Source organism: Muntiacus reevesi, chromosome 3 (assembly GCF_963930625.1).
Source record: "Muntiacus reevesi chromosome 3, mMunRee1.1, whole genome shotgun sequence".
NCBI lineage: Eukaryota > Metazoa > Chordata > Mammalia > Artiodactyla > Cervidae > Muntiacus > Muntiacus reevesi.
Window position 1 is genome coordinate 110748661 of NC_089251.1, and position 18970 is coordinate 110767630.

The following is an 18970-nucleotide window of genomic DNA, read 5'->3' on the forward strand; positions in this document are numbered from 1 at the left end:
CAAGAAGGCAGGAGACTAGGACTTCCCGTGGTCCAAGGGTTTAGAATCCACCTTCCAGTATGGGGGTCACATCAGCAACCCTCTGAGATCAGGAGAAGACAAGAAGGCAGGAGGCTAGGACTTCTCTGGTGCTCCAAGGGTTTAGAGTCCACCCTCCAACGTGAGGGATGCTGGACCAGTCCCTTGTTGGGGAACTAGGATCCCAGTTGACTTGTGGCAACTAGACCCGCATAGCAACTACTTGGCCCTCATGCCACTCCGCACCACAACGGAGAACCCATGTGCCGCAACGAAGATCTGATGCAGCCAAATTAGTAAGTAAATATTTTTAAATTAATAAAAAAAAAAGAAAGAAGCCAGGAGACTGCTAATTGTTGAGGGACCACCACCCCCAGGGTAGGCCTGGGTTTTAACTAGGCTATGGTCTTAAAGTGGATATTATTACTCCCTCCCTAGAGAAGCAGGGACAGAGGCCCAACATTGTCCGACCAGTAAGAGAGAGAAGCAGAGGCCACTCCAGGTCAGACTGGGGCTCCTGGGAGCCAGTCTGTCTGTCTATCACTTCAGTGACTCCCCAGTGAGTGACATCACTCATTCCTGACTCCCCTCACAGAGCACAGACACAAGAACTGAGAGGTGGGGGGTGGCTGGGGGGAACCCTCAGTGGGGTGTGGATTAATGGAGAGTCAGGAAATGGAGCCTTCAGGGAAAAGAAGGTGCTGGTCACTTAGTCGTGTCAGACTGTTTTCAGCTCCTTTGTCCATGGAATTCTCCAGGCAAGATTCCTGGAGTGGGCTGCCATTTCCTTTCTCCAGGGGATCTTCCCAACCCAGGGATCTAACCCAGGTCTCCTGCACTGCAGGCAGATTCTTTACCATCTGAGCCGCCAGGGAAACCCTTCACCCTCAGGAAGGTCCCTCAGTCCACATATGGACTGGAACAAGGATCCAGTACTACAGACCCTTCTGACAGAATTCTAGGTAAGGGCTAACCCATGGGCCTGAATGTAAGGTGTCAGGAAAGGTGCTGAAAAAGCTGGAGCTAGAGTTGGATTGGCAGAGGGTAAGGGTGAGGGGCTGAAGGAAGAGAGATCAATCCTGGGAATAGTTGGAAGTACCTTATCCAATATCACACATCCACCCCGCAGCAACTTGATGCCTCACTTATCTCATCTGTTGATGGAAGGGGTTAAAACGTGGAGAGCCTGTATCCCAGCCAGAAGCAAGTCCCCCAGCTGCAGTGACCAGTGGGAAGCTCTAACGACTCTAGTCAGGAGCTCAAGGTTCAAATCCCACCCTACCACTCCTTAGCAGGGTCTCCTTAGAAGATACCATCCCCTCTCTGAGTTTCACTTCACTCATCCATAGGAAATGGCAGTGATTAAACCTTGGCCTCGGAAGGCTGATGTGAGATAGATGTTGGAATAGCTCAAGGCCAACCATGAGTTGTGGGCCCTGCTGGTTATCATTATTAGCAATCCAGAAAATTGGTTTGGAAGGGGTTAAGTGGAAAGCTTGCCTCCCAGACAGGAGCCAATCAGAGCTGGCAGGGGAGGAGTCAGGCTGCCGCTGGGAAAGAGATCTAGATTGACCAAAGGCTGCCCTGAGAGGGGAGGCGAGACACAGCAGAGCTTGGGAGCCATGGGGCAGGGGCTTGGCAGGGGGTCCCCGGCCTCTGCACCCTGACAGCTCCAAGCCAGAGGGTGCAGGACCAGCTGCTAGAGGTGGAGGGAGGATGGACTGAGCTGCCTGGGCTGGGGCAGCGGCAGGGTGGGAGAGGACCAGGACTCAGAGCCCTCCCAGCCTCCCAGGCAGGGGCCACCGGCTGCGCTCAGGCCTTGCCCTCAGCTGACCCTGAGAGCCCACATGGGATGTAGGGTCTAATTTTAGCTCCAGCCACAGGGCCCTCAGCCCAGGAGTGCTTGCCAGTGGACACAGGTTGGCCGGGCTGCTCAGGGGCTGCTCAGAAAGGGAGAGGATTGGGGAAACCAGCCCTGCTTCCATCCAACCCTGCACCCTGGCCAAACCTCCTCGTGTGGGAGTCCTGACGGGTCCCCCATGGCCTGGCAGACCGCCCTACTCTCCCTCAAGGCCAAGGTCAGGGGGTGCAGCCAGGAGGGCAGAAGGACACTGGCTTGCAGTCTGGACAGGGGTTGCATCAGCCTGAGCAGCGCCCAGGGGCAGGGGGCCCTGCTGGGAAGGGCAAAAGTTGTCCAAAGGCGGAGGAAGCAGAGTCCGGACCCCAAGAAGGCAGGGCCAGAGAGCGGGGTCCTCCCTGGCCCGTGACTTGTGACTTGCTGTTGGATCTTGCCCTCCATAGGCCTCAGTCTTCCCATCTGTACAATGAGGGCGCTGACCTAGAGGGTGGGTCCCCACCCCAGAGGCGCCCCCCTCTGAATCCCTGGCTTCCCCTGCTTCCTGCAGCCCTGGCTGTGGGTGGCCACATGCAGTCATGGAGAAGAAAGTCCCTCTGGCTGGCCCTGTCGGCCTCCTGGCTCCTCATCCTGCTAAGAGTCTTCCCAGTTCTCCGCCTGGAAGAGCCCGCCAGACGCCAGGCAGGGGCCCCCCAAGGCTGGCCCCGCTGGCTGGACACAGAGCTCCTGCAGAGTTTCTCCCAGCCTGGGGAGCTCCTGGAAGATGGCCTTCAACCTCCTCAGGCCCCCCGTGGCGGCAGCTGCACCCGGGGAGCTTGCTTTGATGCCTCGAGGTGCAGAGGTGGTGGCCTCAAGGTGTTCGTGTACCCGGCGGTCGGACCCGTCTCTGAGACTCCACGCAAGGTCCTGACTTCCATCCAGGGCTCCCGCTACCACACAGCCAGCGCTGCGGAGGCCTGCCTCCTCGTCCTCGTCCTCAGCCCCGACACCCCTGCGGGAGAGTGCCACCCGGTGCCCCCGCAGTGGGATGGGGGCAAGAACCATCTGGTCCTCAGTCTCCACCCCGCCCCTTGCCTCCGGATCTTCCAGCTGGGACAGGCGATGGTGGCCGAGGCCAGCCCCACGGTGGACACCTTCCGGCCCGGCTTTGACGTGGCCCTCCCGCTTCTCCCCGAAGCCCACCCTTTGCGAGGGGGGGCCCTTGGCCAGCTGCGGCAGCACAGCCCCCTCCCTGGGGTGGCCCTGATAGCCGTGGCAGAAGAGAGGGGCGGGTGGCGCACAGCGGACGCCAACTTCTCTGCCTGCCCCTGGGACGGGCACTGTGAGCAGGACCATGGACCCAAGCAGTAAGTGGACCTCACCCCTCGGGGGCTGGATGGGAGGGGTCTGTGGTGGGAGTGAGCCCAGGAGCTGGGGTAGGATTGAGATGGGCAAATTTAGACCTCAGCTGCAGCAGGAGGGAATCGGGTTAGACAACAGAGAACATGACCACCAAGATGGTGATCTGCTGCAAGGGGTGTTCAAGGCAGATTTTGGAATTTTTTCTTGGGGATCTTTAAAAGCATATAATGTGACTCACTCCTATTTACTCTTCTTTTATGCCAATCCTTCCTTCCCTAACATTTTATTTAACATACAAGTCTACACTGCTTACTATGTGCTCGTGCTAGTCGCTCAATCGTGTCCAACTCTTTGAGATCCCACGGACTGTAGCCTGTCAGGCTCCTCTCTCCATGGATTTCTCCAGGCAAAAATACTGGAGTGGGTAGCCATTCCCTTCTCCAGGGGAATGTTCCTGACCCAGGGATTGAACCTGGGTCTCTTGCCTTGCAGGCAGATTCTTTACCATCTGAGCCACCGGGGAAGTCCCACTATGTGCTAAGCACTTTTTATAAATGATTATCATAAAATAATACTAATGTCTATCTTTTAAGTATTGGTGTACCAGACACTAAAGCCCAGAGAGGTTAAGTAACTTGTCTGAGGCCACCCAGCCAGAAAGAGTACAGCCAGTATTTTAATCTAGGATTGTCTGGCTCCAAAGCCTTCAGCGTTAGAGTTCTGGGTTTTAAGTAGGAGTTTATGATCAATTCTGTCACATGCCTCTGGGCCATGATCACAGATGGAAGCTGCTCCTATGTCTCATTTTGGGGATTAACCTCTAGCCTTTGGCTATAGCAAATATGGATTAAATCAGACCTGCAAAAGAATTCCAACCAGTGAGAGTGTCTGAATACATACAAGGGACATGGGAACCCATGGGGACATGGAGAACTCATTTAAAAATGTCTCTACCTGGGCTAGTTGGGGTGATACATCTCAGGTGGTAAAGCAGTTAACCCCTAAGTACCCTAACCCCTCCTGGCACCCCCAGGAAGCCAGCAATATCCACAGGCTGACTGGGCAGACTGGAGTTGGAACCTGTCACTCTAGAATCCTTCTCTTGTCCCCTGTGTCAGATATCTCCCTGTTCTTTGCTAGAACAACATGGCTTATTCTGAGCTCCACTTCCCTCCCAGGAATTCTTCACGTGGCCAAGCTCCATTTTTGCCTCTGCCTGGGGCTTCTGGGGCTTCTCTCAGCCACAGGGCTCTTGTGGGAATGGAATCTCTCTGCCTCCCAAAGGCACATGGTCTCCAGGGAGCCCCGCAGCCAGGTGAGGAATAGCAGACCTGCCCTTCAGTCCCCATGGCCCTTCTGCCAGGACCCATCCCTAGCAGGCTTCTTCTGGACCTCACTTGAAATGCTGGGGATCCCCCCAGGCACCTCAAGCTCCAAATTCAGACAGAGCTGACCTTTGGTGACAATATTCTCCACTCACTTGCCCGGCCTTACTTCTGATTAGACACTTAGACATTCTTAATTACAGGAAGTTCTTTCAGCTTTTAGTGACTGCTAAATGCTGTCGATTACTGGTGAATCTGAACGGTATTTTAGCCTGAACTTTGAGAAACTGAAACCTGGGGAGTGTACACTGTAGGTAGGAGCTCACTAAATGTTTACTGATTGAATCCAAACTGGCCAGAACCGGCCAAGGTTTTCTAATAGCTGTAGGTCACCGTCTGAGTTGCCTTTTTGATGAGTTTATTTCCAAGGAGTCATGCCTGGCAGCCGCTAACTGTCCCCCGAACTTCAAGCAGTTCTGTCTTTGGCCTCCACCCACTTGCAGGCTTCAGGACTTGTAATCTCTGGAGTAGCTGGAGCCTCAGTTTCCCTGAAGTGCCAGGCAGCTGTCTGAACAGCCAGTCAAGTATACGGACAGAGAGAGGGAGGCCCACAGCCATGGGCCAGCCCCCAGAAGGTGGCCTGAATAAACAAGTGCTGGCCAGAGAAAGAGGCAATTCACGTCCCTGCCACTGGCCCACATTCACTCCGCTGGGGGTGGGGGGAAGGGAGGAAAGGAGCATATGGGGAGAGCCCGCTCTCCAGGGCCAGGTGCTGGGCCAGCCATGGCTAATCCTCTCAAGCACCTTTCAAGGGAGATGTTACTATCCCCATTTCAGGGAACAGGAAACTGAGGCTCAGAGAGGTGGAGGGAGCCAGCTAAGGGCCTTTGGTGACAAGCTCCTTGGTTCACCAGTGCCTCCCTCACCAGGGCTGACCTGGCACTTACGAGCTGCAGAGCTTGAGATTCAACCACACATTTCTGGCTCCAAAGCCCATATTTTTCCACCTTCGTTGAACAGTCTCTTGTTGCTTTGGAATAAGCCTCTAACAGTTTAAATTGTTATTTATTTACTTTTATGAATAGGGGATTCATTCACACAGTACAAAATTCCAAACGCACAAAAGGGCATACAGTAATAACTCCTTGCCATTCGTGTCTCGGGCCACCCAGTTTTCCTTCCTGGAGCCAAACACCGTTGCTAGTCTCTCTTGTGTCTTTTCTGAAGTACTTACTCTGTGTGGATATAAATGTGCATAGATTCTTTCCTGCTTTGGTTTTTTTTTAACATAAATTTAATGCATGTTTTAAGATCCCCTGGCCTGTCGCCACTGCGCCCAGAAGGTACAGTGCCTAGGGCCCATGATATTGTAGGGAAACTGTTTTCATTTTTTTGAAAATCAGAAGGAAAAAAGAAATGAACTTTTGAATAGAAGAAAATGCTTTAATATATAATATTAGTATGTTCATTTTTATACCAACACAATTGTCGAAAATAATTTTTATAATATTTTTATGGTTGAGGGGCTGCAAAGACCAGAGCCTAGGGCGTTGCAAATTGCAATGCGGCCCTGCCTGGGGCCGTGGGTGGAGTCACCTCATCAGCAGCCTTGGGCACTGAGGCCCCAAGTCCATGGCAAACACTTTACAGAGTCACAGATGATCAGCAGTCACCATGGCATCCCTTCTACAACACACACGCATGTGCGCACGCACACACACACATGCAGCGCTCAACCAGCCTCTGATAGGGAACTCGAGCCCTCCCACGGCCACCCACTGACTACTCTCAGCCAGCTCCATTCCTAGAATTGGTGCCCAAACTGACCTTTCAGACATCTGGTCCATTGGTCTTGAGTCTCTCCTCTGTTGGACACTGAGCTTTCACTTGTCTAGCCCCACTGAGTGCCCATTCTCTGCCAGGCACTCTGCTTGGCCCTGGGGATACCGGCTGAGGGAGGCACAGCCCCGCCCCTCAAGTAGCTCGGTCTTATTAGAGAGACAGACAAGTCCCTGGTTATGACATTGTTAAGCAGAGAGAGGCTGGGCAAGCTGCCTGCCTGGCTCCTCTACTTCAGAGCTGCGCAACCTCTTTAGGCCTCAGTTTCCTCACCTGTAAAATGGAGCATACACATCCCTCTCATCTAATAGGGTTGCTGTGAGAATGAAGTGAGTCTAAATACTTAAAGCTCTTAGAACAAAGGACATGCTCAGTGAAGCTTAGCTTGGTTCATTTCTACTTCAGGGCACAGAGAGGCTGTGGGAGCAGAGGAAGGCACCATCTCTAGAGAGACCATGGAGGGCTTCCCAGAGGAGGTGATCTTTGAACTTTAGACATTAAGACGGAGTAGGGGGAGCTCTTCAGGCTGCAAGGCAGGGAAGAGTGCTTCAGGCTGAGGAAGAAGGATGAGCAAACGCACAGAGGGGACAGTGGAGGTTGACAAAGACTGACAGGCACAGTTTATTCAGTAAGTCCTCTGGCTCTGGCTTCTCTGTAGCCTTACACTTAGGAGTTTTCAGTCCTTTAGGGGTTTACTGAGGGAGGAAGAGAGGACTGTGGCCGGCTGGCGCTGTGGCTTTTAGTGAGATGGAGGGTGTCCTGTTTTTAACTTGTAGCTTCTTCCAGGAGAAGCCTGGTGGACACCTGAGCATCAGACCAAGAAAGCAGGGTCCGCTGGGAGACCCCTGGGTAGTAGCTCCGGGGTGGTTCAGATAACCCAGGGTCAGGGGTCAGCACACTGTGGCTCTAGTTCCAGCTCAGCCCCCACGCTCTCTGAGACCCTGAGCCAGTCCTCGGGCTCTCTGAGACTCAGTCTCCCCATCTGTCCAAGGAAGATTGGTCCAGAGGCTAAGTACTCCTAGGATTGCTTCCTGAAGGTTCAGACTCAGGACCAGACAGGCTGTAGCTGAGAAGGGTCCTGGGATTCTCTCGGCCCTACTCCTCAGTCCCACTCAGGGCAGGTCTATGGGTCCCCGAGTCCTGTGCACACCCATGCGTGCACATACACACACACCACACCACACACACAGATACACACACACACAAAACACCACACAACACACACACACATACACACACCCCGTAGCCCAGAGTCTTGTGCACACCCATGCGTCCGTGCACACACACACATGCACACACGCCCACACACACACACACATGCACACACACACACCCATAGCCAGGTCATGGCACTCCTTCCCTGGCTGGGCAGTCCCAGGGTAGTGGCTCTGTGGAGGCTGTGACTCCTACCCCACCCGCCACAGACACACGCGGCCTGAGGGTGGCCCTGGGCCTGGGAGGAGGAGAGGGGGAGGAACAGAGGAGGCCTGTCCTCTGGGCGAGGGGGCCTTTCTGGGCAGCCGCTTCCTGTGTGGTTCCAGGCTGGGGACCCAGCCCACCTTTGGACAGAAGAGCCTTTCATGGGCCTGGGCTCTGAGGATGGGGGGAGGGCAGGGCGTGGAGGCCACTCAGGTGAGGGGTGCCCAGAAGTCTGCGTGTGGCGAGCGGTGGGAGGGCAAACACGTGCGTGCCCAAGTCAGTGGAAACAGCAGCTCAGCTGCCTCCCATTTTGCAAATGAGCGAACCGTGGTCCAGAGAAGAGAAGGGAGGTGCCTAATCCTGAGGGCAGCGGGGGAGCTTGAGTTCGGGGTTCCTGCCTGCTGCCTCTGCAGTGGGACAGGGACAGTGTGCAGCTATGTGCGTGCAAGAATGTTAACATATGAGAATATGATGGTGGGCTTGCACACTGTGAATGTGGGAGTGTTAGTGTGGAGGGCTGGGGGGGGCATCAAGGGAGCTGGGGTGGGGGGCAGCTGTCTTAGGCTTTCTATGTGCAGGACCCCTTCCTGTGCCTCCTTAGGACCCACCCCGGGACGACGCTACCCAACGCCACCTTCTGCCTCATCCCTGGGCGCAGTCCTGATGCCTTGCACTTCCTTCAAGCCCTGCAGGTACAACCCCAACGGGGGTGCCCCCCAGCCCTGTCCCCCTACACTCTTGAGCTGGAAAGGTAGTCTGAGCCCAGACCAATGGGAAGGGGCAGTGAGCTGCCCACTCCTTCACTCTGAGACTCAGGTGTGTCTCCGGCCATATTCACTGCACCTTGTGTAGGCCAACACCCATCCCCACTTTTCTCTCCTCTTTACCCCTTGCCCCCGGTGCAGCAGAGAGGAGGGGTGAGTGTGTGCAGGGTGGAACTGGGCTCCCCAGTGACCCCCCTACCCCCCAGGCTGGCTGCATTCCTGTGCTTCTCAGCCCTCGCTGGGAGCTGCCCTTCTCAGAGGTCATCGATTGGACCAAGGCGGCTGTTGTAGCTGATGAGAGGCTCCCACTTCAGGTAGCTCAGGGCCCTGCCCATGGGGTGGGGACTGGACTCGGGATGTGGGGGAACCCTGGGATCCCAGCCCTAACTCCTATCCTCCATCTATGTATATTGATGACTTTACCCCCAGCCCCAAGCCTCTGGGGTTCTGAGAGCAAGTCCTCAGCCTCTTTCAGCCTCAGTTTTCCCATCTGTACAATGGGATAAATTAGACTAGATGAACTCCTTGGGCCCAATCCCACGGGTCCATGAACTGATTGAATACCTAGTTTAAGGAAACGTCACAAAAAATAAAAAAATCTGAGTGTCTCTACATGGAGCTTGGAGTGGGAAAGCAAAACACCCAGTGATTTTCCCATCTGATTAAACTAACTTTGCCTATCTCTGAAAAATGTAAACATAGGCCTTGAATCTCCTGAGAAGTAGAGAACAGGGTAAGAAGCTAACAGGAATAGCTTCCTTTCACTGAGCCTCTACAATGTACTAAGCACTTAATATATATCATCTAATTTAATCCTTGCATCCACCCTATGAGACCAGTACTATCCGTCCACTTTACAGATGAGGAAACAGACTCAGAGAGGTTAAGCGCTTCGTCCACAGTCACACGGTTACTAAGTGGCATTTAAACCCATTTCTGTGTGACCCTTGAACACTTGATTGCTAAATTACCTGGGATTTTGCCAAGGATGACAACTGCCAACCCATGTAGAGAACCGTGGGGAGCCGACTTCTGGTTCCAGACCCCCACCCTAGGCTGTCCCCACACCAGGTGAGCCAGAGCCTGGCAGGGCCCCATGCCGCCTCCTTTTCTCCCTCTGGCCCCAGGTCCTGGCTGCCCTCCAGGAGATGCCCCTCACACGGGTCCTTGCCCTGCGTCAGCAGGCCCAGTTTCTGTGGGATGCGTACTTCTCCTCCATGGAGAAAGTCATCCACACCACTCTGGAGGTGAGGGGGACTCACCCAAGGGGGGCTCGGATGCTTGGCTCCACCCCATCCCTGTCCGCTCGCTATGCCCCTCTCTTCGAACACCTCCTCTGCCCTGGTGCCTAGGCGTCCCCCTTGAAGATGCTTCTGGGAGGAATCAGACTTGGCTCCGAGCTCCTGAATGAGCTCCTTCTCTAGTCTTGGCCCAGTTTCCCCCTCTCTAGAGCGACATCTGTAGCAAACAGATTTCCAAGCATGGGCCAGCTCCAGCTGATGGGCGCTGGTTGCCTGGGGCTGGTGTTGGGAGGGATTCTGGGTCCGGAAAGAATGTCATGGCCTGTTCGTGGTGTCTGCCATGAGTGCAGACAGCATCAGGCAGTGACCCCTACTCTGGACTCTGAACCCTGCAGTCCCCAGCCATCTGGTGATGCAGATGCTGCTCTCCCCGGATTCCTGGAGGGGGAGATGTGGGGCTGCACCGGGTCCTCGCTTCCTCAGGCCCCGCCCACTGCCACACTGGCCACGCCCTCTGCCCAGCCTTCTCTCCTTTCGCAGATTATTCAGGACCGGATCTCTGGAGCATCTGCTCACCCCTCGCTCCTGTGGAACAGCCCCCCAGGGGCACTCCTGGCCCTGTCCACTTTCTCCACAAGCCCCTCGGACTTTCCTTTCTACCACCTACAACAGGGTGAGTGCCCTAGGGGTGGGACAACTTGAAGTCCCCTCGTCAACTCACCCTGAGTCTGCCCCAGCCTCAACCCTAGAGTCCCACCAAGCCCCTCTCCAAATCTCCCACCTCTCCTGGCTCCCCAGGTTCCCATTCTCCAGGGGGTTCTGTTCCTTCCTACCCTAACAGCCTGTGTCTCATTCCTCCAGGCTCTCGTCCTCTGGGCAGGTTCAGTGCCCTGATTTGGGTGGGGGCTCCAGACCAGCCCCCCCTGAAGCTCATCCAGGCGGTGGCAGGCGCCCAGCACTGTGCCCAGGTCTGCCCCCTTGCAGCTGGGGTGCTTGGATCCAGGGTGGGGGCAAGGAACAGGGCGGGGCCCTTGAAGACGTCTGGACACCAAGGATAACCGCACATTGTGGGAGAGCCATGGGAAGGATTTTCAAGTACCATTGCTGCCTTCCTCTTTCAGTTCCAAGTTCCTCCCTAGGTCCTTTCCTTCAGCTCTGTCCCCTCTTCCCTCCCGGAAACTGATGAAGCCCTCTGAAAAACAGGCACCTCTTGGGAGGTTGAAATAAACGTACATGCATTCATTTGCTCATCCGGCATTTTCTGAGCACCCTGGGCTTGATGCTGAGGATGCAGAGAAAAAGCAGGAAAGGATTCTGCCCCAGATTCATATTTAGTTAGCATCTTCCAGCACACAGACTGTCAAATGTCACTTCCAGAGAAACCAGATAGGCTCTTGAGAGTACTTGAAAAGCAAACAAGCAGTTTGTTCAGCCAGAGCACAGATGGAGCAACTTCAAAGATGGGACACTTGAGCTGGGCTGGGAATGATAAAAGAGCAAGAGGAAGAGAATGAAAACCTTTGAGAAAAGATGGGGGTGAGGGATGGGGTCGGGGTCCAGGCTAGGAACTGAGCTCTAACCTGGGTGTCGCTGGAATTCATGCCTTCCAGAAGCCCAGAGGCAAAAACAGGGCAGCCATGAAAGCACCTTGGCTCCAACTAAAGTCCTTCCAAACTCACATGCAACAGTGGCTCCCCTAAACTTCTTCCACCCTGAGAAAGAGTACTCCTGGGACACCCCCACCGCCACCTTCTGCCCCAGACTTCAGGTCACCCTCCCCCCTCTTTCCTTCTAGATCTTGGTTCTCTGGAGCAGTAAGAAGCCACCCCCACCCAGGTGGCCTGAGACAGCAGTGCCCTTGACAGTCCTTGATGGGCATAGGAAGGTGAGGATGAGGAGGGGCGCGGGAAGGGCAGAGGCCTGGATCTGGGGGACACACACGCGGCAGGACTGACTTGGGCCTGAGCCACAGCTGGACAAGTTGGGCCTGGAGAGATCAGACCGTGGGTTTCAGCTGCAGGCCTAAGAGAAATGATTCTCTTCCATCCTTGTGAATTGTACTGCCAGAGAACCGGGGTTTCGTGTGATGAGGGAAGGCAGAGGGACTACCTTGCTGTCTCAGGTAAGGGAGAGAGGGGAAACTTAGACAGGTAGCAGCATTTGGCACGGGGGTGGGGATGGGGCAGGTGCTTCTGAGAATCTGGGTTGGTATGACCCAACCGCTTGCTGTGCCATCCTGGGCAAGTCCTTCTTTCCGAACCTGTCTCTTTGAAATAAAGGATGTTTTACAAGCCTTTCCAGGGCTGAGGTGAGCATCTGATGTGACACTAGAGGAATCCTGAAATGTCAAACCTGGAAGGGCCCTAGACACCAATGGCCCCATTTTACCAAAGGGGAAGCGAGGTCCTAGGGTCCAAGTCCCTTGCAGATTTGTTTTCATGGGTCTTCCTTTTAGACCATGCCTGTGGGGGGGTGGTGGTGATTGATGCTTAGCAGATATTCAGATTCTCACCATGGGAGCCTGGCGAGGGGTCCCACAGCTGAGCTGCCCTCCACCCCCTCCCCCTGCAGGCCAGTGACCGCTTCCTCCCGTACAGTGCCATCAGCACCGATGCCATCCTGAGCCTGGACGCCCACAGCAGTATTTCCACAAGTGAGGTGAGGACCCCCAAGAGAAGCCCTGTGTGGGTCCTGGCAGCCCCTCAGATTCTGGGAGCTGGGATGATCAAAGATCAAGAGGTCCAGCCTTCTGCTTTAGACATCACCTGGGTGAGCCATCAGCCTCCTCCTTAGAAGTCTAATAGAAGCTTTCCACAGATTCTTTAGGCTTCCCTGATGGCTCAGATGGTGAATCTGCCTGCAATGCAGGAGACCTCAGTTCAATCCCTGGGTCAGGAAGATCCCCTGGAGAAGGGAATGGCTATGCACTCCAGTATTTTTGCCTGGAGAATTCCATGGACAGAGGAGCCTGGCAGGCTACAGTCCATGGGGTCGCAAAGGATCGGACACAACTGAGCGACTTTCACTTCACAGACTCTTTGAAAACATTTTCAGTTCACCAGCTGCAAAAGCACTGCTTCTATTTCCCAGTTGGGAAGTTCTTAAGCAACCCCTGGACATTTTCAGGCTCCCATCTCCTCTCCCCTGAGTCCCCGGGCTGGCCTTGACTCCATGTCTCCGATGTTCCTGGCTGGGCAGAAAGTCCTTCCTCACACCTCACTTCAATATCTCCCCAGGTGGACTTCGCTTTCATGGTATGGCAGAGCTTCCCAGAGCGGATGGTCGGCTTTCTCACATGGAGCCACTTCTGGGATGAGGCCCAGGGGGGCTGGGGCTACACTGGCGAGAAGGTCAATGAATTCTCCATGGTTCTCACCTCAGCTGCCTTCTACCACAGGTACCGATGGTAACCCCGGTGCTGGACTCAGAGGGTCACAGAGACCCCCCTCTTTGAACCAGGAGCAGGGTGGTACTGGAGTGAACACATACAGTAGCATATAGCCCAGAGATCCAGGGTCAAGGCCACTTCCCAGTGCTGTGATGGGCAAGCTCCCCACCTCTCCTGAGGTTCAGTTTCCTCATTTGTAAAGTGTATTCACTGCACAGGGCTGCAGTGACCATCAGATAAGAAAAGTACATGAAGTCCTTCACACACAGACAGTCGAGCAAAGGCAGCTAGTGGCGTTTTAAGCAGAGCCATGCAGAGGGGCATGGACATGGTTTGGATTTGGGGGAGGCGTGGTTAACCCACAGCCTCCCTGAAGCTGCTCTTTGGGCTGCCATCTTTGAAGGCCTGGGAACCACCTGATCCTTTCCTCCTTCTGACTCTGCCTGAATTCAGACTCAGAGCCCAGGGGAGGGGCCCCAAGGAGCCTGAGGGAGAGGAGAGTTCAGTTCAGTTCAGTCGCTTTAGTCCTGTCCGACTCTCTGGGACCCCATGGACTGCAGCACACCAGGCTTCTGTCCATCACCATCTCCCAGAGCTTGCTCAAACTCATGTCCATTAAGTCGGTGATGCCATCCAACCATCTCATCCTCTGTCATCCCCTTCTCTTCCCGCCTTCAATCTTTCCCAGCATCAGGGTCTTTTCCAATCAGGCAGTTCTTCACATCAGGTGACCAAAGTATTGGAGTTTCAACTTCAGCATCAGTCCTTCCAATGAACACCCAGGACTGATCTCCTTTAGGATGGACTGGTTGGATCTCCTCGCAGTCCAAGGGACTCTCAAGAGTCTTCTCCAACACCACAGTTCAAAAGCATCAATTCTTTGGTGCTCAGCTTTCTTTATAGTCCAACTCTCACATCCATACATGACCAGTGGAAAAACCATAGCCTTGACTAGACGGACCTTTGTTGGCAAAGTAATGTCTCTGCTTTTTATTTATTTATTTATTTAGTGGTTGTTTTTTTTTTTTTGTCCCTGCTTTTTAATATGCTGTCTAGGTTGGTCATAACTTTCCTTCGAAGGAATACACGTCTTTTAATTTCATGGCTGCAGTCAGCATCTGCAGTGATTTTGGAGCCCAGAAAAATAAAGTCAGCCACTGTTTCCACTGTTTCCCCATCTATTTGCCATGAAGTGATGGGACTGGATGCCATGATCTTAGTGTTCTGAATGCTGAGTTTTAAGCCAGCTTTTTCCCTCTCCTCTTTCACTTTCATCAAGAGGCTCTTTAGTTCTTCTTTGCTTTCTGCCATAAGGGTGGTGTCATCTGCATATCTGAGGTTACTGATATTTCTCCTGGCAATCTTGATTCCAGCTTGTGCTTCATCCAGCCCGGCATTTTGCATGAAGTACTCTGCATATAAGTTAAATAAGCAGGGTAACAATATACAGCCTTGACATACTCCTTTCCCAATTTGGAACCAATCCATTGTTCCATGTCCGGTTCTAACTGTTGCTTCTTGACCTGGAAACCTCCTGAGGTTTCTCAGGAGACAGATAAGGTGTTCTGGTATTCCCATCTCTTTAAGAATTTTACACAGTTTGTGGTGATCCACACAGTCAAAGGCTTTAGCATAGTCAATAAAGCAGAAGTAGATATTTTTCTGGAACTCTCTTGCTTTTTCTATGATCCAATGGATGTTGGCAATTTGATCTCTAGTTCCTCTGCCTTTTCTAAATCCAGCTTGAACATCTGGAAATTCTCGGTTCATGTACTGTTGGAAGACTGGCTTGGAGAATTTTGAGCCTTACTTTGCTAATGTATGAGATGAGTGCAACTGTGTGGTAGTTTGAACATTCTTTGGCATTGCTGTTCTTTGGGATTGGAATAAAAACTGACCTTTTCCAGTCCTGTGGCCACTGCTGAGTTTTCCAAATTTGCTGGCATATTGAATGCAGCACTTTCACAGCATCATCTTTTAGGATTTGAAATAGCTCAACTGGAATTCCATCACCTCCACTAGCTTTGTTCATAGTGATGCTTCCTAAGGCCGGCTTCACTTTGGACCCCAGGATGTCTGGCTCTAGGTGAGTGATCACACCATCATGGTTATCTGGGTCGTTAAAATCTTTTTCATATAGTTCTGCTGTGTATTCTTGTCACCTTTTCTTAATACCTTCTATTTCTGTTAGGTCCATACCATTTCTGTCCTTTATTGTGCCCATCTTTGCATGAAATGTCCCCTTGGTATCTCTAATTTTCTGGAAGAGATCTCTACCCTTTCCCATTCTATTGTTTTCCTCTATTTCTTTGCACTGATCCCTAAAGAAGGCTTTCTTATCTCTCCTTGCCATTCTTTGGAACTCTGCATTTAGATGGGTATATCTTTCCTTTGCTCCTTTGCCTTTAGCTTTTCTTCTTTTCTCAGTTATTTGGAAGGCCACCTCAGACAACCATTTTGCCTTTTTGCATTTCTTTTTCTTTTGCATTTCATTTCTCTATTGGCTGCAGAGAAGCCACAGGGTGCAGAGTAGTAGAGAGCAGAGCATACTTGGGATGGGAGCTCTCCGAGGCGGCCAGGGCTCAGAAAGGGGTGCAGGACTTTCACAAGAAGCTTAGGAATTGAGGTCAATGGGAGAGTGAGGCCAGGAGGGAGAAGAATGGGGCCTTGGGGGAGAATCGGGCTGCAGACTCTCCTGCTCCTCTCCTCTCCCCCAGGTATTACCACACCCTCTTCACCCACTCCCTGCCCAAGGCTCTGAGGACCCTGGCAGATGAGTCACCCCGCTGCGTGGATGTCCTGATGAACTTTCTAGTAGCAGCCGTCACCAAGTTGCCGCCTATCAAGGTGCCCTATGGGCCGTGGCATCAGGAGGCCAGGCCTCCTCCACTGGTGAGGACCCAGGGGTGGCACTGGGAGCCCTGGCTAGGGAAGCCCTGCTCTAACCCAAATCCTTTGTGCTGCCCCGGACCGGCGGGGTGGGACGGCAGGGCGGGGTTCCAAGTAAAAGAAGTCCCCCACCCCCCCCCCCCGCCCCCCATCACATTCCTCCGCCCCGCTCTTAGGCCCCTGGGAGTCCGCGGCTCAGAGTGGAGCCTCAGCCCGCCGCCCAGGGCTGCATCAACCGGATGGCGGCAGGGTTCGGCCACATGCCCCTGGTGTCCTCCCGCCTCCGTCTAGACCCAGTGCTCTTCAAGGACCCGGTGTCCGTGCTGCGTAAGAAGTATCGCAGCCTGGAGAAGCCCTAGAAGGAACCAACCAGCTGAGACCCTGGCCCCGCTCCCAGGGGGCGCTGCAACCTGCCCGGGGTTGGGGACGGGCATTGGAGCTGCAGCCCCCTCCCCTGGGATATCTGGACACCCAATCCAGGCTGCCAGTGAGCCCAACACGGCCGATCCCTATTGGCCAGCGACAGCCTCGCCCCACCCTCCCGCCCAGGGGCAGTTCCCAGAGGTGCTTGGCGCTACCTCTGTCGCCTGGCCTCTGCCTTCGCAGACCGTTTACCTGCAATGCCTTTCTCGGCTTTTCTGCCGAGCTAACAGCTGCTTCTCTTTCAGGTCCTCGCCTCCTCCACGAACCTACCTGACCCCCACCCCCGCCCCGATCCTCAGCGCTTTCGCAGCTGGTGTGTCCCTAGTCCCCTTATTCGTGCTGCCTTGATAAAGGCGCACTGTCAGGCTCCCAGGCCTGACCCGGGAGCCCCGGGAGGGCAGGGCCATGGCCTCTTCTCTCTGGCCTGGCAGGTACGCCACAAATATTTGACGATCAGATGGACATCAGCTACGTGCCTGGGCCCTGTGCCCAGTGGGCGGGGGCGTGGACAAGGTGTGTGGAGTGAACTCCACGCCTACAGCCTGGAAGACATCTTTGCCGCAGGTTCGTGGCTTGCCGGGCGCAATCCTCGAGCCCCAGGGATGAAGCAAAGACGCGCCGGGGAGCCAGTTTCAGGGCTTCCTTTGCGACCGGGCGGAGCAAAATTGGGAGGGGAGGGGTTGGGAACGCTGTTGGCCGCTCGGCTCAGGCACTGCTGTCGTCCCGCACTACCAACCTCGTCCACTAGAGGTCAGCACCGAGCCGCGCTCCCTCCTCTGGGACCGAGAATGAAAGCCTCTCAGTTGTGTCCGACTCTGCGAGCGCATGGACTACAGTCCATGGAATTCTCCAGGCCAGAATACTGGAGTGGGTAGCCTTTCCCTTCTCCAGCGGAATCGTCCCAACCCAGGGATCGAACCCAGGTCTCCGGCATTGCAGGCGGATCCAGGACGGAGAAGGGAGTTCTAAACGCCCACGGGGTGGGATTAGCGGGCTCGGGGTCTTGGGGGTTGGTGGTGCCCAGTTTGACGTCTGAAAACTGGTTTGGCCCACACACTTGGAACTAAGAAGGGGGCCGTTTTTAGGTGGGCTGAGGGGTAGCAGGGGCGGTCCCCAGGGCCCTGGTAGTAAGAGTAGAGCGGGGGAGGGGACGCTGGGTCCTCCTGGGCTCACCCACCTGGAACTGGAATTATCACTTCCGAAATAAAAGCGCGAGTCCTTGCCGCCTCACGCTCAGGCTATAAATACCACCACAGCAGCTGTGCGGGGGAGGGGGACTCAGGTCTCGCCTGGGATCTGGGGCCACTCCGGCAGAGAGGGACAGGGATGGTGGGCCCAAACCAGGTCCAGGGTATCAGGTGTTTTTCTGCTTTGATGGCCTCGCAGCTCTGGAAACTCCCGTGACTAGTGACTAGCTCGCTGGCCAGAACATGCTGTCCCCAAGGCCACTCCAAGGCCTCCCACCTCCATCCTCCAGTTTGACCTCTGGCCCCTGGATGACTCGAGTCATCCCTGAAACCGCTTACAGCGTGGGGTGCCGAGAAGGCTCTCTCTCTGGGGAGGCATGGGGCTGCTAGATTGTTGAGGTGGAGGGGGGCCAGTGTGGCCCTGAGTCAAGGACAGTGGGTGAGGAAGCACACAGCTGCAGCCCAGGCAGCCTTCCCAGGGTGGGGAGGACTCCAAGTGCCAGGCCCAGATGGGGAAAGAGGCACCTTTTCCCTCCCAACTCCTAGCTGCTGCACCCAGAACGCTGAACTGCCTTGGCCAGGCCTTGCCTGTGGGCTGCCAAGCCAAAAGGCTCATACTGTACCAACATGCAGGCCAGTGCAGGTCCCCAGCCCCTGCTGTAGGGGAGGCCTAGGGGAACGAAGCAGAAATCCCAGACCTGCCTCACACCGGCTGTGTGACTTTGGGCACGTGACTCAACCTCTCTGAGCCTCGGTTTTCTCATCTGTAAAGAGGGAGGACAGCAATGGCTGTCTCTTGAGATGGGTGTACAGACTTGGCATACAGCACAGCCTAGGATCTGGGTTCTTGTGGCCTGTGATGGCTGGGGGGAGGAAGACTGGGGTGGAGTGGAGCTCCGTCAATCAGAAGTCTCTCTCACACACACACATCCAAGCCAACACAACTTCCCACTGATTTTAAGGGGCTGAAGGACCTGCAGATAGACTGAGATCACAGGCAACCCCAGATGGGAGTGCCGAAAAGGCACAAAGAGTCATTTCACAGATGGGAAGAGAGAGGCTCAGAGGGGAAGGCGAGAGTGACCAGCCCCTCCTGCTCCCACCGTAGGTCAGGACAGGGTCAGGACAAACCCAGTGCTGCCCCAGGAGGCTGGAAGCCCAGCTGATTTCTCCGGCCATCCTTCCAGAATGATGAGAAAAGGAACCACTCTTCCATAACCACCATGTGCTCATCCCACTTTGGCTCCAAGCCTCACAACAACCCTGTGAGGTGGGTGTCCA

At 54.5% G+C, this 18970-nt stretch overlaps 1 protein-coding gene across 3 annotated transcripts; it reads left to right on the forward strand.

Moving 5' to 3' along the window:
• Positions 1-1620: 1620 nt before the first annotated feature.
• Positions 1621-18931, forward strand: EXTL1 (exostosin like glycosyltransferase 1). Of its 3 annotated transcripts, XM_065930104.1 has the most exons (11): positions 1621-3219; positions 8399-8489; positions 8768-8875; positions 9689-9808; positions 10343-10475; positions 10664-10770; positions 11598-11687; positions 12374-12460; positions 13039-13199; positions 15908-16082; positions 16256-18287. In XM_065930104.1, the coding sequence occupies exons 1-11, from the start codon at positions 2444-2446 to the stop codon at positions 16436-16438; spliced, it is 2031 nt and encodes a 676-aa protein (XP_065786176.1). In that variant the 5' UTR covers positions 1621-2443; the 3' UTR covers positions 16439-18287. The 3 variants fall into 3 exon arrangements, with proteins under 3 accessions (XP_065786176.1, XP_065786177.1, XP_065786178.1); XM_065930105.1 differs by lacking the exon at positions 9689-9808 and having other exon boundaries at positions 16256-18289; XM_065930106.1 differs by lacking the exons at positions 8768-8875; positions 9689-9808 and having other exon boundaries at positions 16256-18931.
• The last annotated feature ends 39 nt before the right edge of the window (positions 18932-18970 follow it).